The sequence below is a fragment of the Lepisma saccharinum genome, chromosome 17, assembly GCF_977018435.1.
Source record: "Lepisma saccharinum chromosome 17, izLepSacc3.1, whole genome shotgun sequence".
Classification (NCBI taxonomy): Eukaryota; Metazoa; Arthropoda; class Insecta; order Zygentoma; family Lepismatidae; genus Lepisma; species Lepisma saccharinum.
The window spans coordinates 37,464,790-37,481,401 of NC_139245.1; the positions used below are offsets into that span (position 1 = coordinate 37,464,790).

Genomic DNA, 16,612 nt, shown 5'->3' on the forward strand with positions numbered 1-16,612 from the left:
ACTAGACAAACTCGAACCAACACTCTCTACGATTATATGCGGCATAATTTATTAACTAATATTAAGTTTCAAGGGTACAAACTAATTAATGTAGAAAGTTCTAAAAAATTAGTAAGCTATTTACAAGTAAAATTGTTGGGGTATACAGAGGGGTCCAAAAAAATGTACTCACTGTTTGTAATGCAATAATTTCGAAACAGACTTATACGCACTAATCTCATGTGGACGTGTAGTGTAACTGTTTAATTTGTCGCGGGTAGGTGGCGCTGGCAATTTGCACCGCACATGCGTGTGTGTTGGAGCAATCACGCCAGTACAGCGGAAGACAGTCGAGTAGCAACAATGGCTGCGGTACGGTTATCTCTTGTGGAACGCAAGGCTGTATTGAAATGGTTCTGGAAGTACGAGAACATTCAAGAGGTTCAACGGCAGTGGCAGAATGAGTTTGGAACATGGCCTCCAACACGTCGAACAATAGCCCGTATTCGTGATAAGTTCAAATCCAATGGAACTGTTCATGATGTGCACAAGGCAAGATCCGGCCGACAATGAACAGCTGCAAGTCCAGAGTCCAGTGCTGCAGTGTTGCAACATTTCACCCGATCACCGCAAAAATCAGTGAACCAGGGAGCATGCGAAAGTGGGGTGAGCCGGTCTAGCGTAAGACTCATTCTGAAGGGTGCACAGTGGAAAGTGTACATTCCAAGACTGCTACACGCGATCAACGAGGACAATCCGGATCGTAAGGTCGAATACTGCAAATGGTTTGAGCACATGGTTCGCGAAATGCAGGGACAGTTGTGTGGTCTAACAAGGGGTAATTTAAACTTAACGGTACTGTGAACCGCCACAAATGTGTCCACTGGTCGCCCGTCAATCCTCATGTTTATGTGGAGAAGGCAGTGAATCTACCGGTGCTTAACGTGTAGTGTGGTCTGTCATTGCGTGGTTTGATTGGTCATTTCTTCTTTGAGGGTACCATAACCGGTGAGGTGTATCTTGAAATGCTGCAGTCAAGGATTTTGCCTGCCATCCGAATCCTGTTTGGCGATGAACTGTTTTACCTGCAGCAAGACTACCATCGCGATGTCAGGTCGTACCTGGATGACACTCTCCCCAGACGGTGGATAGGTCGACGCGGTGCTATTGAGTACCCACCTCGGTCCCCTGCTTTGACACCACTGGACTTCCACCTGTAGGGGACCGTCAAGAATAACGTGTATCGCCAAAAACCAACTACACTCAACGAGCTACGTGAAAAAATAATAGTATCATGTGCTGCCATTATGCCAGATACACTGACGGCAGTAGTACGGTCTGCAGTTCGGCACCATCGGAGTTCTTTAGAAGTTACTGGTGATCATTTTGAACATCTAATATAACTCTCTCTCAGTGCCAAAAATTGTACCCACAAGTCAATTTTGTCAGAAGATATGGACTATCAAACAGTGAGTACATTTTTTTGGACCCCCCTGTATGTGTATATATGTATAAAAATATCGGAACTGTCGTTGCTTCCATGTACTTCCTCTACGAGAACCCGATGTTTTGTGCATTTGATGACGTAACACCCTGTCACTGTTTCCAACCACCCCGTGTTTTTTCAAGATGACGTGACCCCAAATTTTATCTATGCTTGCCTAACCTAACCTTAACATGAATGGTTCGTGGGGCTATCCGTGCATGGTTCTATGACCATAAATTTTAACTATGCTTGCCTTGCCTAACCTAACCTTACCGTGAATGGTTCGTGGGGCTATCCGTCAATGGTTATACGACCCCAAATTTTAGGTATTAGCATAATTTCAAATCCGGGAAAAAATAGAAAATTAATAACACGGAAGTAGGTATTTTTTGGTTTAGAAGGTTGGAAACACTGCATACCCACTCCAAATCGACTCATCACTGTATCGTTTAACAGCACATATATACAGTATGTACAGGGTGACAATTAATGAACTATATGATAAAAAAACCATCATACTTTCTGAACGGTTCGCATGATGACGTCCAAACTGCATGGCTGGCTACAGGGCATGATGGGAATTCGTATGCGCACGCAACGTGTTAATGTTGGCCATTTGCAAGTGAAAATGTCCTGGAGGAGTATTTTGGGGACCGCATTCTGGCTCTGGGATACCCAGAGGCCACTGGAAGGGGGCTATGTTAAGGACAAGGTGTACAGAAATAACCCCACAACCATTGCAGAGCTGAAAACTGCCATTCAGGAGGTCATCGATGTTTCGACACTTCAGCGGGTCATGCAGAATTTTGCTGTTCGTCTGCCCCACATCATCGCCACAGATGGCAGACATATCGAACATGTCATTACCTAAATCCGAATGTCTGTAGTGCCGTTTACATGTGCAATACAGTTTGTGCACTAGGTGGTTTGTCACTAATTTCCATTTTATTTCATATAGTTCATTAATTGTCAGTCACCCTGTAAGTTTGACAGTGTCATCAAGGTTAAAAATAGAGCTTGATACAGAAGCTAATCATTCTTGTGACGCTAATATTAAAGGATTCGCACATGTGCCAGAATGTTTTGTCACATCGTGCTCCTTCGAAATCAAATTCCCGGGACCTTCACTGTTTTGTCGCAACGTGACTCAAGCCAAATGTTTCGTCTGGTGTGTGGCGGTACATAAAGAGCCCCATGTTAAACAACATACCCCCCTGAGTCGGTTTAAAACAAAAATGTCGTGTCGGATCCGGTGTGCTGCTGGCCTTACACCCCAATATAAGTTTAAAATTATTTGATATTAAAAGAGTATTATGTAATACTAAAACACCAGGCTGATGCAACAAGTAATAGTAAAGTGTGCTTGTGTTCAGGATGGCCTCATTACTGAAACTAATGTTTGTGAACAGGTGGCAACACTACTTTCTTCCCTACTGTATCATACATTTTTTATAACAAACTATCAAAAGGTTTTCATCTTTACCTTGCACAATTGTAGGTGCAAAGCAACAATACACTTTAGAATTTTAAAATTCACTCTGGTCTATTGTAGAGGCCACACAGGTTCCATTAAAAAGAACTTTATCTCTTTCTTCACCTAACTATTTGCGGGTATGTGGAACGTCAAAATGTTATTGTGTGAAAGCCTGGGCTTTATACCTCTCCCCCTCCAATTTCCAAATACAAGGGTCGTTCAAGGTTGACCGGGATTTTCGTACGTAAAAAATCGATGAATAGCCGGATCATGATGAAACGTGCGGGTGACGTAATGTATTCCTTCACGAGTAACTAGTGCCCGGCATGACGTATTTCGTGCATGCGCAGCAGTTGCAGCGAACATGGCGGCAAGCAGAGTGTCTGTGGAGCAGCAGTGTGTAATCAAATTTCTCGTGAAGGAGAAAGTGAAACCAGCTGAGATTTTCAGACGATTGCAAGCACAGTATGGTGAACAAACGATGTCGCGGACAAGAGTGTACGAATGGTGTGAGCAGTTTCGCGAAGGACGGGAGCTGGTGACAAATGAAGCACATGGACACATTCGCCCGACTGCAGTCACACCAGTGAATATCGCAAGTGTTGAGCAAATGATTCTTGAGAACCGGCGAGTAACAGTGCGGGATATTGCTGCCGAGGTGAATATCAGTGTCGGGAGTGTTGAGACAATCATTCACGACCACTTACGCTTTCGCAAAATCTGTGCAAGGTGGGTTCCCCGCCAGCTGACATTCGATCAGAAGTGCACAATTCAACCCGAGAGACCAAAAGACGCAGCATGGAGTGGCGGCATAAAGGGAAGAAATTCACGACAGACGAAGCACTGCGGAGTGATGTCCTCCAGTGGCTACGACAATAACCAAGTTCTTTCTACGCCAAAGGAATTCGGGAGCTGCCAGAACGATGGCAACGGTGCCTCGGCGTGCACGGAGAATACTTTGAAAAACTGACATAGTTTGATGTTTCTTCTGCTACCTATTTCCTCTGCAGAAATAAAAGTCCCGGTGAACCTTGAACGACCCTTGTACATCAAAGAAATAGAAACACACTTGGCAACTCTTGGAAAACCTGAGGTATGACATGAAAAACAAAATCGAGAATCTTCCATCTGAATTAAATGATGCCAAGGGACTAAATACCAATTTTGTAAACATATCTTCCAAATGCAAATTAATCATGAGCTCTCACAGCAATATGAAAAATGTTACATTTACAGCATCGATTACAGTGCAGAACAATTCAATTCTTGGAAGGTGAATGGTTCTCATTTTCAGAAAGTAATATATGGCATCGAATCAAATGTATCTGGATCAGAAAATATCAATAAGGGCACATATTTCTGATGAATAAAAGGTCATTTTGGTACAAGAACTAGGCACTTTTCAGAATCAAAAGTGGTATATAAAATGGAATTTCAATGTTAAAATGGTGAATAAAACCCTAAGTTTCATTTAAAAACTACATTTACTACACAAAATACACATATCCCTTCTAATAGCACATTTATGTACTTTCCCATGTGAAAAATCAGTGTTTGCTCCTCAAATATTTACAGCAGAATTAATCAATTTTCTGCAATTTGCATAAATCACAGAATAATTCAGACTTCAGAATGTGTTGGATTGGTCAAAGACTGTATTTCCCCTTTGGCACTTCATTTCATGACAAAATGTGTTAGAAAACACAGCCAGTTACTGTTTGCTTGTTCCTGAACAACAGTTTATCAGTCTTCATAAATCACTGATCAATGATCAGAAGCAAGATAAATCAACATGTGAACAGATACGAAAGCGCCGTGGTAGCTCAGTTGGTATGCCATCTGGTTACCATACAGAAGACCCGGGTCAGGTGATCTGGACTAGAGACCCACCCAGCCTTATATCAATGGGTACCTGGAGGCAACCCTGGGAGGTAAAGGCAGATGGGCATGATGCTCATCACATCATCCCAGCTATGGCCGAGATCAAGAATATGTGAGGCTCAATCTTCTCCACATCATCCCATGTGTGCACATGTACAGGAGTAACTTTACCTTTATTAACAGGTACAAATTCTTTGAGTTGTCAGAAATTATTTTCATATTTTTCCTTCATTTCTAATGTACTGCTGATATTGTGTCTATTGTCTTGTGATTTAATTCTTATTGTATTTTCTTGATGTTTAATTTCTTTGCAATCTTCAATTTTATCATTATTTTACTCTGTATTTTTTGGGTTAGGTGGTAGCCCAGCAACAGCTGAACCTCACCCAGCAATAAAGCCTTCTTTAACTCAGTATGCACATTTTTGTTATTTGGCATTACTTCTATGATACTTTTGGCTAATCACAATAAGGATGAGTGACACCCATGTCCACGCTAGGATTTTAAACTGGGAACTTGAGTGGAGGTGTCAGTCAACCACTTAACACACATGGTCAACAGTGGCATGATTCTGGGTAGGCTAGATAAGCTCCACCTACCCAGGTAAAATAACGATAAGCATATGTAAAATTATAGCACGCGCGAGTGATGGAAATAAAACATTTCCATCATTGTAGCTGTGTTCCTCAGCTTGCAAGCCATGGAAGCGCAGCCTGTATCAGACCCGGAGCCCTAGTGAGTATAGGTTCATTGAATGTGGTGCCTACTAGCCCTGTAGTGAGCGGACGAACATGCATTACCTAGTTTCATTGGCCAATTGGCGCATGCATTGTGGACTCTCTGTGCTTCTCCATTTAATGCATTGTAGACACTGTTAGATGCAGCATACTAGCCTTAGTGTGACGTGATACCACACTCTCATTTTGTGTATTGCCCTCTCTGTATATTTACAATGAAAGATATTGTATTGCAAAAAGTGCGTTTGTAATTGATGGTGTGTTGATGAAACCATTTGGATGTCGCACTTTTAGTGAGAAACGTGATATTATAAATATAGGGAGACCTGTGCTAGGACTTCCAAATTTGAAATTTTTACATAGAGAAAAGGGAAGGTAATACTTTCGGTATTTCGATGTTCATCACATCAATATGAAATGACTGACTGGTTAGTATGTAGCTGTAAACTTTGTACATTATTTTGCTGGACATGCTTATTGTTTTCTAATGAATGAAGTGTGTAGAATAAACAAGGTCACCATGGACATTTGGAAGAGGGACAAGGGCAGGCCAATGGCCCCCCCTGGAAAATAATGTCTACCTAAAAAGTCTACATTTCACACAATTTCATTTGTCACAGTAATTTTTATTAATTATTATAAGAGCAATGAAGAAACACGATAATTTTAGACTGAAAGAGTGTTTTTTGAGGAGATATCACTATTATGGGGAAAAATATGCCTGGAAAAAATACCTTGCTTGCCCCTCTTTGAAAAAATTCTGCGGACGTCCAGGGCTATCACAAAACACGAAATATCTCGGTGTTATTTGCGTTAATCCCTAAACTGGGGGGGACAAGGAGAGTTTACTTTCCCTTGGTAATAAGGTTAAGCATAGTGCGGGGGCAAAAAGTGGGGGGCCTAATCGCCGCCACAGGTTCAGAGCCTATCTTAATGTAGCGGGCACTGCACGCCCCTGCTGGTCAACGAACCATTTCTTCAACTATCACAATAACTCTCAAATGATTTTTGTGCATATCTGTGCATTTGAGCATAAGTACATAAACAAAGAAACCAAACAAAAAAAAAAATACCATTTTGTTATAATTTTTATGAATCATCCCCATGTCATACTTTTAAAAAAAGTGAATGTCTAAATATGCAACTTTGTTTGCACTAGTTACCTTGAAACACACATGTATTAAGGAGGTCAATGAACCATCCAGGTCTTCAAAGAACATTTGGAATTTCGGATCGGATCGGTAAAATATCGGTTATCAGTATCGGAAAATTTTGTATCTGTACTTTATCGGTATCCGCAAAATTTTCTATCCCTACAATCCTATATTAACACATGTGCATTTGTTCCATTACTCAGCCAAACCAAAAACAAATAATTGAGGTAACTGAGCACCAAACACGATATAGCACTAGTGCTCTCAACCGGCATGGGAAGAGTGCTGTGTATGCATGCCAATAGTTCGTATTAAAATTTTCACATGGAGGAATGCATGATGCCAGTGGTGACTAAACTGTGGCATTGCATCCAAGTGCCAAAGAGGAAAACTGAAGTCTGCAACACTGATAACCAATAAAAATTCACTCCAACCTCCATACAAGTACATTGTTGTTATTCTGTGAGGGTTGGGGCATAAGTCCTTCGCTCGAACTCGTGCGAGTCACCCACATCTGAGCATTTACAATGGAATATCATTTTAATGTGACAATAATGTGTAAAATATCTGCCTTGGTAGTTTCAGCCCACAATCATCTATTTCATTTTCATATATCGCTGCATTAGTAAGATAGACTAAACTACATTTTAACATGGAGATTATGACTATATTCACTTAAGTTTCAATTACATTGCATCTTCTACTTCATTATCTACATTTAACAGCCCACTACCACAGACAAATTACGGTTTCAAGTGTTATACACTAAATTCCGTACATTATCTGGCATTGTCCATGGAAACTATTTGATGCTTGAACATAATTCTCTTAATGCAGCACTCTATTTCCCACACAATTTCACATGCAAATCCTCCTTCCCTCAGTATCATCATAACAATTTTTATATTTGTTTGTGTGTGATGTGCAAGTATAGCTGTGTATCAGACTCAGGATCGCCTGGTCTCCATCCACCCTTCGTATTATTCCAAGCAAGAGGGTAAGAAGAGAGGAGCTAATCTGTATCGCCGTAAAGTGACACCAAATGCAGTACACAAGAAAAAACATCTTACAAAAACTCTATTGTACACACACGTATATTTTTTAAAATGCATTTCAGTTACTTTACTTGCTTTTCCAATCATTTTCAAGTTAGGACACTACTGATGGGCAGCATCACACCACGACCCAGCAGAGGAACCACGAAAGAATGTGGTGACACTTTACCACTTCGATCATATTATTACGTATTAGTGTTTAGATATCTTGAGTTGGCCCGTGCATGACCATCCTCCCTTGTTTATATAGATTGTATTAAATGATAACTAAGGATATTTTATTTTCCTAAACAGTATACAAAAATACGGTTACATAGATTATTATTTTATGTATATGGATGGATCAGAAAGTAGTCAAACTACTTTATTTATTTATTGAGAAAATTTCAAATACAGCACATAGCCATTTTACACTGAAATCAGTAACAATGAAAATAACAAAAAAAATAAGACAAAATATTAATATAAATAAGTCAAGATAGCACAATTAAATATTATTTAGCAACATATGTTCTGATGGTTGACCGAAAGGCATACTCTGTGGAAAATACATCAGCACTTGATGGGAGGTCCTTATATTGAGTGGGACGTCTGTGGAAGAGCGATCTTTTTTGAATTTCCAGTCTAAGCTTTTTTGTGTAAAATAGATTTGTGTTGCGTGTTGTGCGCATAGGCACTCGAAAGTGGAATACCTGGAGGAGCATGTTGCAGCAAATTTTGCCATTGACAATTTTGTAAAGATACCTAAAATCATTCAGTAAACGGCGCTGATAGGGAGTCTGCAAGTTTAGAAAGGACAGGAGATGTGGTGTTGAAATACATTTCATAGCATGTGAGAGAAAAACAGACAGGTTCGTAAGACAGGAACTACCAGAAAGAAAACCATGTTGTTTGAGCTTAGGTATGGAAAAACAAATTTATATAGCCAGTCTTTGATGATTTTTTAACAAATGATGGGCAGAGAAGAGAGAAACGAGATTGGCCTATAGGTTTTTGTTGCAATTTTTGTGAATGGGAGCGATGTTAGCTTGCTTCCAAGCGTGAGGAAAGACGCCCTCCGAGAAACATCTATTCAGAAGAATGCGTAGGGGATAAGAAAGGGATTCCCCAGTATTCTTCCGGAACATGGTGTTGATATTGTCCGGCGCTAGTGCACGGTGAGCTGGGAGAGACGACAATAGACTTTTCACTTCATTGGTTGTAGTAGCAAGCTTTGACAGAGAGGAAGAACAGACTGATCTTATGTTTGGCAACGTTGCAAGGGGGGCAGGTGGACAGAAGTTAAGGTGGAAATAAGCATGTAAGAGATCAGCCCTTCGGTCACCTTTCGCTATTGTGTGTAATTTCAAGAGGAATACTGCTGTTGTTTCTTCTCGAGGTTATTAGACTGAAGAAGTCCTTTGGATTTTCCTGGATTGTTGCATTGATATTGTTTATGTATTCTTTGTATTTGTTCCGGAGTAAGTTTTACTTTTGTCTTAAATCTTAGATTTGTTTGCTCGATGTGTGGCCAAAGAAGGCTTTATGTTCCGGTATGTCCGTCTCGGTATTACATTTCAGGCATTCATCAGTCTCTGAGGTTGTGCTTATGTAGGTGTTGAACATGTCCCGTTAGGAAATGTATGAGACCTCTCGTGGGGTGGAAATGGTCCATCGATAGTCGCTCTTTTATGTTTGGAATGAAGCTGTGAAGTCTCCTTTCTTGCGTAGCTTGTGTCCATTCCTGTTGCCAGATGCTAAACAAGTGGTGGTGAATTTCTGGTACCGTGGCAGGGTGTATTCCAATTAGTTTATAGATTTCGTCCTCTTGTCCATTTCTAAAGTAATATTTTGATGCTCTAGTTTTAATTTCAATAGGCTGTAGGCCCGCAATTATCAGAAGAGCTAGGGTTGAGGTTGTTCTGAATGCACCGGTGAGGCGAAGTATCACATTGCGTTGTGAAGATCTCAATCTGTTTTTAATGTACTGTTTACTGGTTTCCATGGCCCACAGGGGCAAGCCATAGGAAATGATAGCATTATATATGGTAATGAGATATGTTTTTATGTGTGATAGTGGAAGGTTGTAGTTTGCGGAACTCAATGTGGTTAGACTGTTTATAGTTGTTTCGGACTAGGTTGTTGCCAGGGCTATGTGTCTGTTAAAAAACATCTTCTCTTGAAGAGTAATACCAAGGTATTTAGCTTCTTTTAAGTTTTTTTTTCTCTCAGTTTGATTTGAGGGTTTCTTTGTAACTTCCCCTTAAGGATAATAAGATTGTATTAAATATTGGTAGAGGGGCGATGAGCGTAAATTATTCCATTCCTCAAACACACACATCCTCTCACAACCAAGCAGTTAAAGCCGGTGGATAGCCTAATGTAACAAACCCTTCTATTGGGTTGATGGTCAAAAGTTGCACCAGTCTAGGGTGGAATACACCTTACAGCCCTCTTGTTCCATACGTAAACTCATTTTACAATGGCACTAAAGGAGTTTGTAGTGTTGCTACTTTGGGTGACAATTCTAATGTTGGTTTTTATTATGTGCCTTGTCCCGAGATGCTGGTGCCCTTTAGGACTAGTGTGGCATAAAATACACCTCATGTTGAGACTGTGAGACCTTTATGTGCTCTTACATGTCTATGTCATTGCATGATTCACTTTTATTTTTAATGTCAGATTTGCTGCCATAAATTTGCCCCTGCACACTTAAGATTTTAGACAAAAGCAATTCTCTTAACATTTATGCCATGACCAAAATGGTTCCGTGTAAAGGGAAAAAATCTTATGGCATTTCAGATCCCATGGCATATTTCATGGCATTTTGCAAGGATAGAACCCGTCCTATTTCCGTACCATTTTGCATAGCATAAAAACTAAGAAGCGACGTCTAGGTCACAAGTGTGGATGTAATGGTGGTCGCACGACATGTAAACAATGTATCACTTCAAGTTTTTAAAAGCTGATAACTATTGAACCGAGATGAATAACGTTTTGTATAAAAAGCTGAGGTACAATAAATGGCGTTGCTTAAATAGGCTACATACTTTATAGCATATACAGTGGACAGTGGCCAATATAGCCTACAACACCATGTGTCGCTTCATGAAAACAATATTTTAATGTCTATAGTCAATAAATTTACAATAAATATTAATCAACCCTCCCATCCTGGGGTGGACTCTGGAGGATGGCAAAATTTCAAATTTCGTAAAAAAAATATTTTTGATTAGTTTGTTCCCCTCGTTCTTCTACACGATAGAACAAATTTGTTCTCTAGTGGCATGGTCTTCACTGAACAAACAAGGTATGACTCATAACAGTACTGTCAATAGTTTTAGACATATAAGTTCTCTTTCGCCTTCCTTTTTCTCAACTTTTCTGGACATGCGAGGCATGTTGCCTCACATTTGAATTTTTTTCTCTCCATTACATATAAATAGGGTGACCATACAACCCATTTTAACCGGGACAGTCCCGTTTCAGAGAGATGTCCCGGTCATCCCATCCATATTATTAAAAAGCCACTATTTGTCCAATTTTATAAAAGTCTAGGAAAACCAAGTCTAAATTTGACACACATTTCATGCTAAAAAGGTGTCTTCTTTTGTGTGTCTTCAGTTATTTGTAGAGCAGTGAATAAGCATGAAGATTCTTTACAGAATTGCAACAAGAATTTAATGTTGTCTTGACACAAACTCAAAAGAAAAATCTAGAGTAGTGTGTGTGTTTGACGTCGGGTGAGGTTTTCAGGGAGATTTATAAATGGTTGATGAGGAATACAGCTACTTTCAAGAACATTGGCTCTTCTGATAAATACTTCTGGTGTTACTCAACTTCAGCGTAGGATTAACATCATAGGTTGTTCAGAAAGGAGGAGTAAGTCATACAGAGTTTATAATAAGTAATAGATTTTGACATTCGGAGACCATATTTCATTTATGTGATCCATCCTTTTATAAATAATAATAATACGTTAATAATGTCAATATTTTTATAAGAATGTACGTGTAACAATTTCTTTTTTTCGTGTGCCATCTTGTATTGTCTTGTTATTTATATTTTTATTATTGTTTTTATTTTCTTCTTGTTGCTACAGTTTCAGTATAAAATGGTCATTCAGTACTGTGTCTGAAACTTTAATTAAATAAATAAATTAGGCCTAACAGATTTTTCAGAAGGGTAAACTGATCTTGGGATGTCCTGTTTTTGGGTCAAAATATTATGGTCACTCTACGTATAAACAATAGGCGTACAAGTATGAACTTAAACATACCCAGAGAAATACGTGATGGTTTTCACCCCCTCCCCCCCCCCATCCAAGCCTCCTTGGAGGATGCTAAATTTCAAATTTTGTAGCCAGCTGATGAAAGAAAATTGTTCTCTAGAAGCATGTGTTTATAGACAGGTCGGTCAGTACTGAGCAAAACAAGGTATCACACATAATGCTACAATTAGTAGTTTCTTGGGTATTAAATTATCTTACAGAAAGTACAGAACTTAAAATTTCCAACCGAAAACTGCCGTATATTTGGCACGAATACCAATAAAACAGCTCCCGTATTGCAAGGGTTGATGTCAAACCATGCATTGTAACAAACATACCTGGAGGAAAAAATCACTCTCTGATATCACATCTAACCCGCACAAGCGGTCTTATGTTAAGACAGTAAAGCTTTAAGCACGATACAATTTAAGGTAAGAATTTACAATATAGAGAAAGTCTCCAATTTCGTTAATTTTCGGTATATCAACTAATTTTGGCATCCTAATCACGAATCTGTTGTAAAAAACCGGGGGTCACGTCTGAAAATTGTACATTTTGATGAAAAATTGTTCGTTAGCGCCAAAAACCATCCACGGGTAGCCCCACAAACCATCGACGTTAGCCCCAAAACTCATCCACGGGTAGCCCCACAAACCATTGACATTAGCCCCAAAAAACATCCACGGGTAGCCCCACGAACCATTCACACAAGGTTAGGTTAGGCCCGTTAGGTTAGGTTCCATTAGCACTCATTTCACCCCTAAATTCATCGAAAAAATAGGGATCGTACTAGAATTGAACATCATAAATCATATTCTTGTAAAACAAGGGCGTAGTTGGACACAATGACAGGAGATTACATTTTTGTTCGTAAAACTATGCATATACACCTATATATAAAAAAAAATCAATCGGCTTTTTTTCAAATTTTCAGACGTGACCCCTCGTTGTTTTCAACAGATTCGTGATTAGGTCAAAATTAGTTAGTATACCGAAAATTAACAAAATTGGAGACTTTCTCTATATTGTAAATTCGCTCCCAATTTAATGACCTTTTTCTTTATCAAGAATCCAAACAACTACAGAATATTCTTGGCATGCATAATATAAACGCAAACTTGAAAATTATATTGAAATATGAAATATTTGTACTTACCCCCAGTCAACAACATACGATTCATAATCCCAGTACTCTCTTGGCTTGTGAGAATTAACATCTGCATAAACTCGCGCTCGACTTGGGAGAGCCATATTGTTGAAGATCCGACTTTCTGGGGATCTTTGTTGAAAAGATTGTTTTATAAGGTTGGAGGCAACATATGAGCAAGATATAAGTCCTGGAATGTATAAAATAAGAATCTAAGAATACTTAAATGTTTCCTAGATTGCTATAAAATTAATTGAGCATGCCACTTAATAAAGAACCACATGGAAAGAATTTGTGATTCTGAACATAAAACACACACCCTGAATGCAATTTTTTTTAACATTGTTGAAGCCTGGAAAGTGTCTCTATGAATAAAAATCAGTTGTAGATCAGAATTTAACAAAGTTGTGGACTCTTAGCATCATTGTCAAATAGGAAGGTGGTAGGCAGGAAGATTTTTGTGAAAGCACTTCTTCACACCCGTTTATGAGAGGGGTGGGGTAGAAGAAATAAATACACCTCACGCAGTGCGAAGGTAAGCAGACCAAATCTTTCAGTTTGGTAACAGCAGGCTTCCAGAAGGCTCTACCACTTTCCTAGTTGACAAGAACATTAAGACAATTATAAATGTATGACTTTTTATATTTCAAAATATTAAAAGGGCAAATTAGACTTTACAAACCCTAATGGAGACTAGTCCTGATTTTAGATTCTGCTGCACCATATGTTTTATTTTCCTGCTTTCAAAACAAAATTTAAGAACTACTTCCTGGATTTTACATGTTACGACATTTTAAGTCTCTCTTTCACGTGCCCCGAAAAGCATACAAACTAGTCCACACTGTTTTTTCTTTCCAAGCCATGTAACTAATATCTGATGGTGTCTGGTAAAAATGGCAAGGGATTCACTGTGAAATGGCCCTCCTTTATCATTTCAATGGTGAAAATAAAACAGTATAACACAAAACTTGTTCACCTTGGGTTTCATTGTTTGCAATAATACCGCAAAAGCTACAATGAGTACTGAATTGCATTCTCTTTCTGTGCAATGCAACTTTAGGTTGCATGTTACTCCATGCAGGAAATCCTGCATTGTTTTCTTGCTATCACGTAGCAATGCACAAATTTCAAAGCATATGTTGCATGTCCTCTCTCGCCCTAGTGCTTCCATTTCCACATTTTCTTGCTGGATAAATTTGTTGTTCCATTCTAGGCATATTGTTTGTACAAGTATGCAAATGGCTATTTTACCATCCTTAGATATTTTTGAGACTGTTTCATCTGTGTTAAATATACATTCATGAGTTGTTTTTATGTAAAATGCATACATTTTTTGATAAACATTAGTACACGATGTGGATTTTTGGAGTTTACCTGCTTTAGTAACCTAACAGGATTTTGAAAACATTACAAGCACCATTTTGTATTGAACGCATAATTGTGATACCATCTTCATGGCTGCAGAAGGGAAGAAGGCAAATCAAGTCTCCCCCCCCCCCCCCCCCCCCAATGTTCCTATTTACAGACTAGTGAGTACCACACACTCATATTGTGTGTGCCATTTTTACTTACATTCAAAGTTGATACATAATGCTTTTTACACAGGATAAGGAGACATCTTAGCAGCAACAGTTGCAACATGAAATTGCTGTTAGTAGGAACACAGTACAATTCACAATACCCAAGGTGGGTGTTCTCAGGAGGGGGGGAGTAAAGACAGCCAGGGTACTGGTGATCATATCACTGCCACTAAGGTCCTCCATTCACATCCCCTATATGACTTCATGGCATAGATAAGAGGTTAGTTTTATAAGGAATTTTGCATGGGTTGATGGTCTCATACATGTGTTCCTATGTTAAAACCCTTTCAAACAAATGCAAAATCTTCCTAATATATAAGACTCGCATGACAAAATATGCACCAAGATAGCACACACATTTAATGTCAAAGAAATCAACATAGGCCTACAATATGTCAGCAAAAGTTAGATAATATAGCTAAATATGGTAATGCCTTCATTGGAAATACCACTGCCAGAGTTAGAGGGGTGTGTATGTGTGAAGCAGAAAGCTAATTCAATGTTCCATGATTACAATGCAATAAATATTTTTACTCTGTTCTTAAAATAGGTGTGAAATGAGCAATATATTTTGAATGCACATATCTGCCTAACAACTCCAGAATTTAGATACATATAAATGTTTTTAAGAAAATGAGATTGGTATGATTTTGCTTGATCATCCCACAGGGCTTTTTCACCTCTTAAATTTAGGGTAAAAAATGCCTAATCATATATGTGAGATTGCTTGTATACTGTAAGCAATGGAACATACATTTAACAACAAAATCATTAAACAATGAAGTCTAAGCATAATGTAATGCACAAGAGCAAGCTCACCATGCTTCAATTCTTATCAATAACACATTAAACATCCAATGGACTCTAATATTTTTTTGAAATTCGAGGAATCCTTCTTTGATTTAACCTTCCAGGTTTGAAACATGTTCTTTCAGTTCCTTGCATTAGGAAATGTGATTTTTTTAAATATCCATAGTCACGTACAATTTGATAAATTCTTGCTTTCTTTTATCACTATTGCAATGTTCATCAAGTAACGCGGTTATAAAAGAGCAATTTCGCAAAATATTGTACCAATAATGTTTTACAAAACTACCCAACGCCTCGTTTTTCTTCCGAGGTGCAACCAGATCACGCAACAACCTTTGCGTTCACATTACCAAACACAAGACAATACTAAGTCGCACACGAGAGAAGTGGTGAAAATGGTTTGAAAAACATATTTTATACACAATACGAAAAAAGGATAAAGCCTATGATCTCCATACTTTAATATAAAAGCCACATTGTTTCAATAAGTGTCCTATGCACACGCCATAACATCCGTACTATCCTCTACAAAATAAACGCAATTTCTAGGTTTCATATTTCCGTACCTAGTGCATTCCGTGTCCAAATCCTGACTCGCTTGGGTACTTCAGGAACAAATAATTTCTGTACGATGGAAGATTCCTTAGTTGAGGGATCTTTGGTTCAGAATACCTTCTTGAAATCTGGCGTGAGCCGGCTTCTCAGACACCTCAATCCAAGATGGCTGCCCACATCCCGCCACGGCAAACTGGAAACGAGGCTTTTCAAGCCTACATTTCCTACAACCCCTCTACAGCACATTGACAGCTTACGGCTTTGGACAACAGATGGCAGATATGCACAGCAGAAGATTAGGCGAGAAACTCGTGAACGAATGAGAAACTTATCGTAAATGGTCTGCTAGCGTATCCTGTTATCAAACTTAATTTAGCAAATAAAGAGAGTAGCTGCATTAATATTGATAAAAACAGCTAAATTAATTTGTTTACATTTTTTTTTCAATTTTGAATTCATAATTGTCGAAATCAAATCAACCTTGGTTATGATATTTTAAACATTG

At 38.8% G+C, this 16,612-nt stretch overlaps 1 protein-coding gene across 5 annotated transcripts in view; it reads right to left on the reverse strand.

Annotated features, from left to right (window-relative positions):
- CkIIalpha (casein kinase II subunit alpha) overlaps positions 1-16,353 on the reverse strand; it is a 57,808-nt gene extending 41,455 nt beyond the window's left edge. For all 5 annotated transcript variants that reach the window (XM_083139303.1, XM_083139308.1, XM_083139306.1 and 2 more), the window contains exons 1-2: positions 16,119-16,353; positions 13,172-13,352 (exon numbers count right to left, since the gene is read on the reverse strand). In XM_083139303.1, the coding sequence (XP_082995429.1) occupies positions 13,172-13,266 (95 nt within the window). In that variant the 5' untranslated portion in view covers positions 13,267-13,352; positions 16,119-16,353. The remainder of the gene's footprint in view (positions 1-13,171; positions 13,353-16,118) is intronic.
- Between the last annotated feature and the right edge of the window lie 259 nt (positions 16,354-16,612).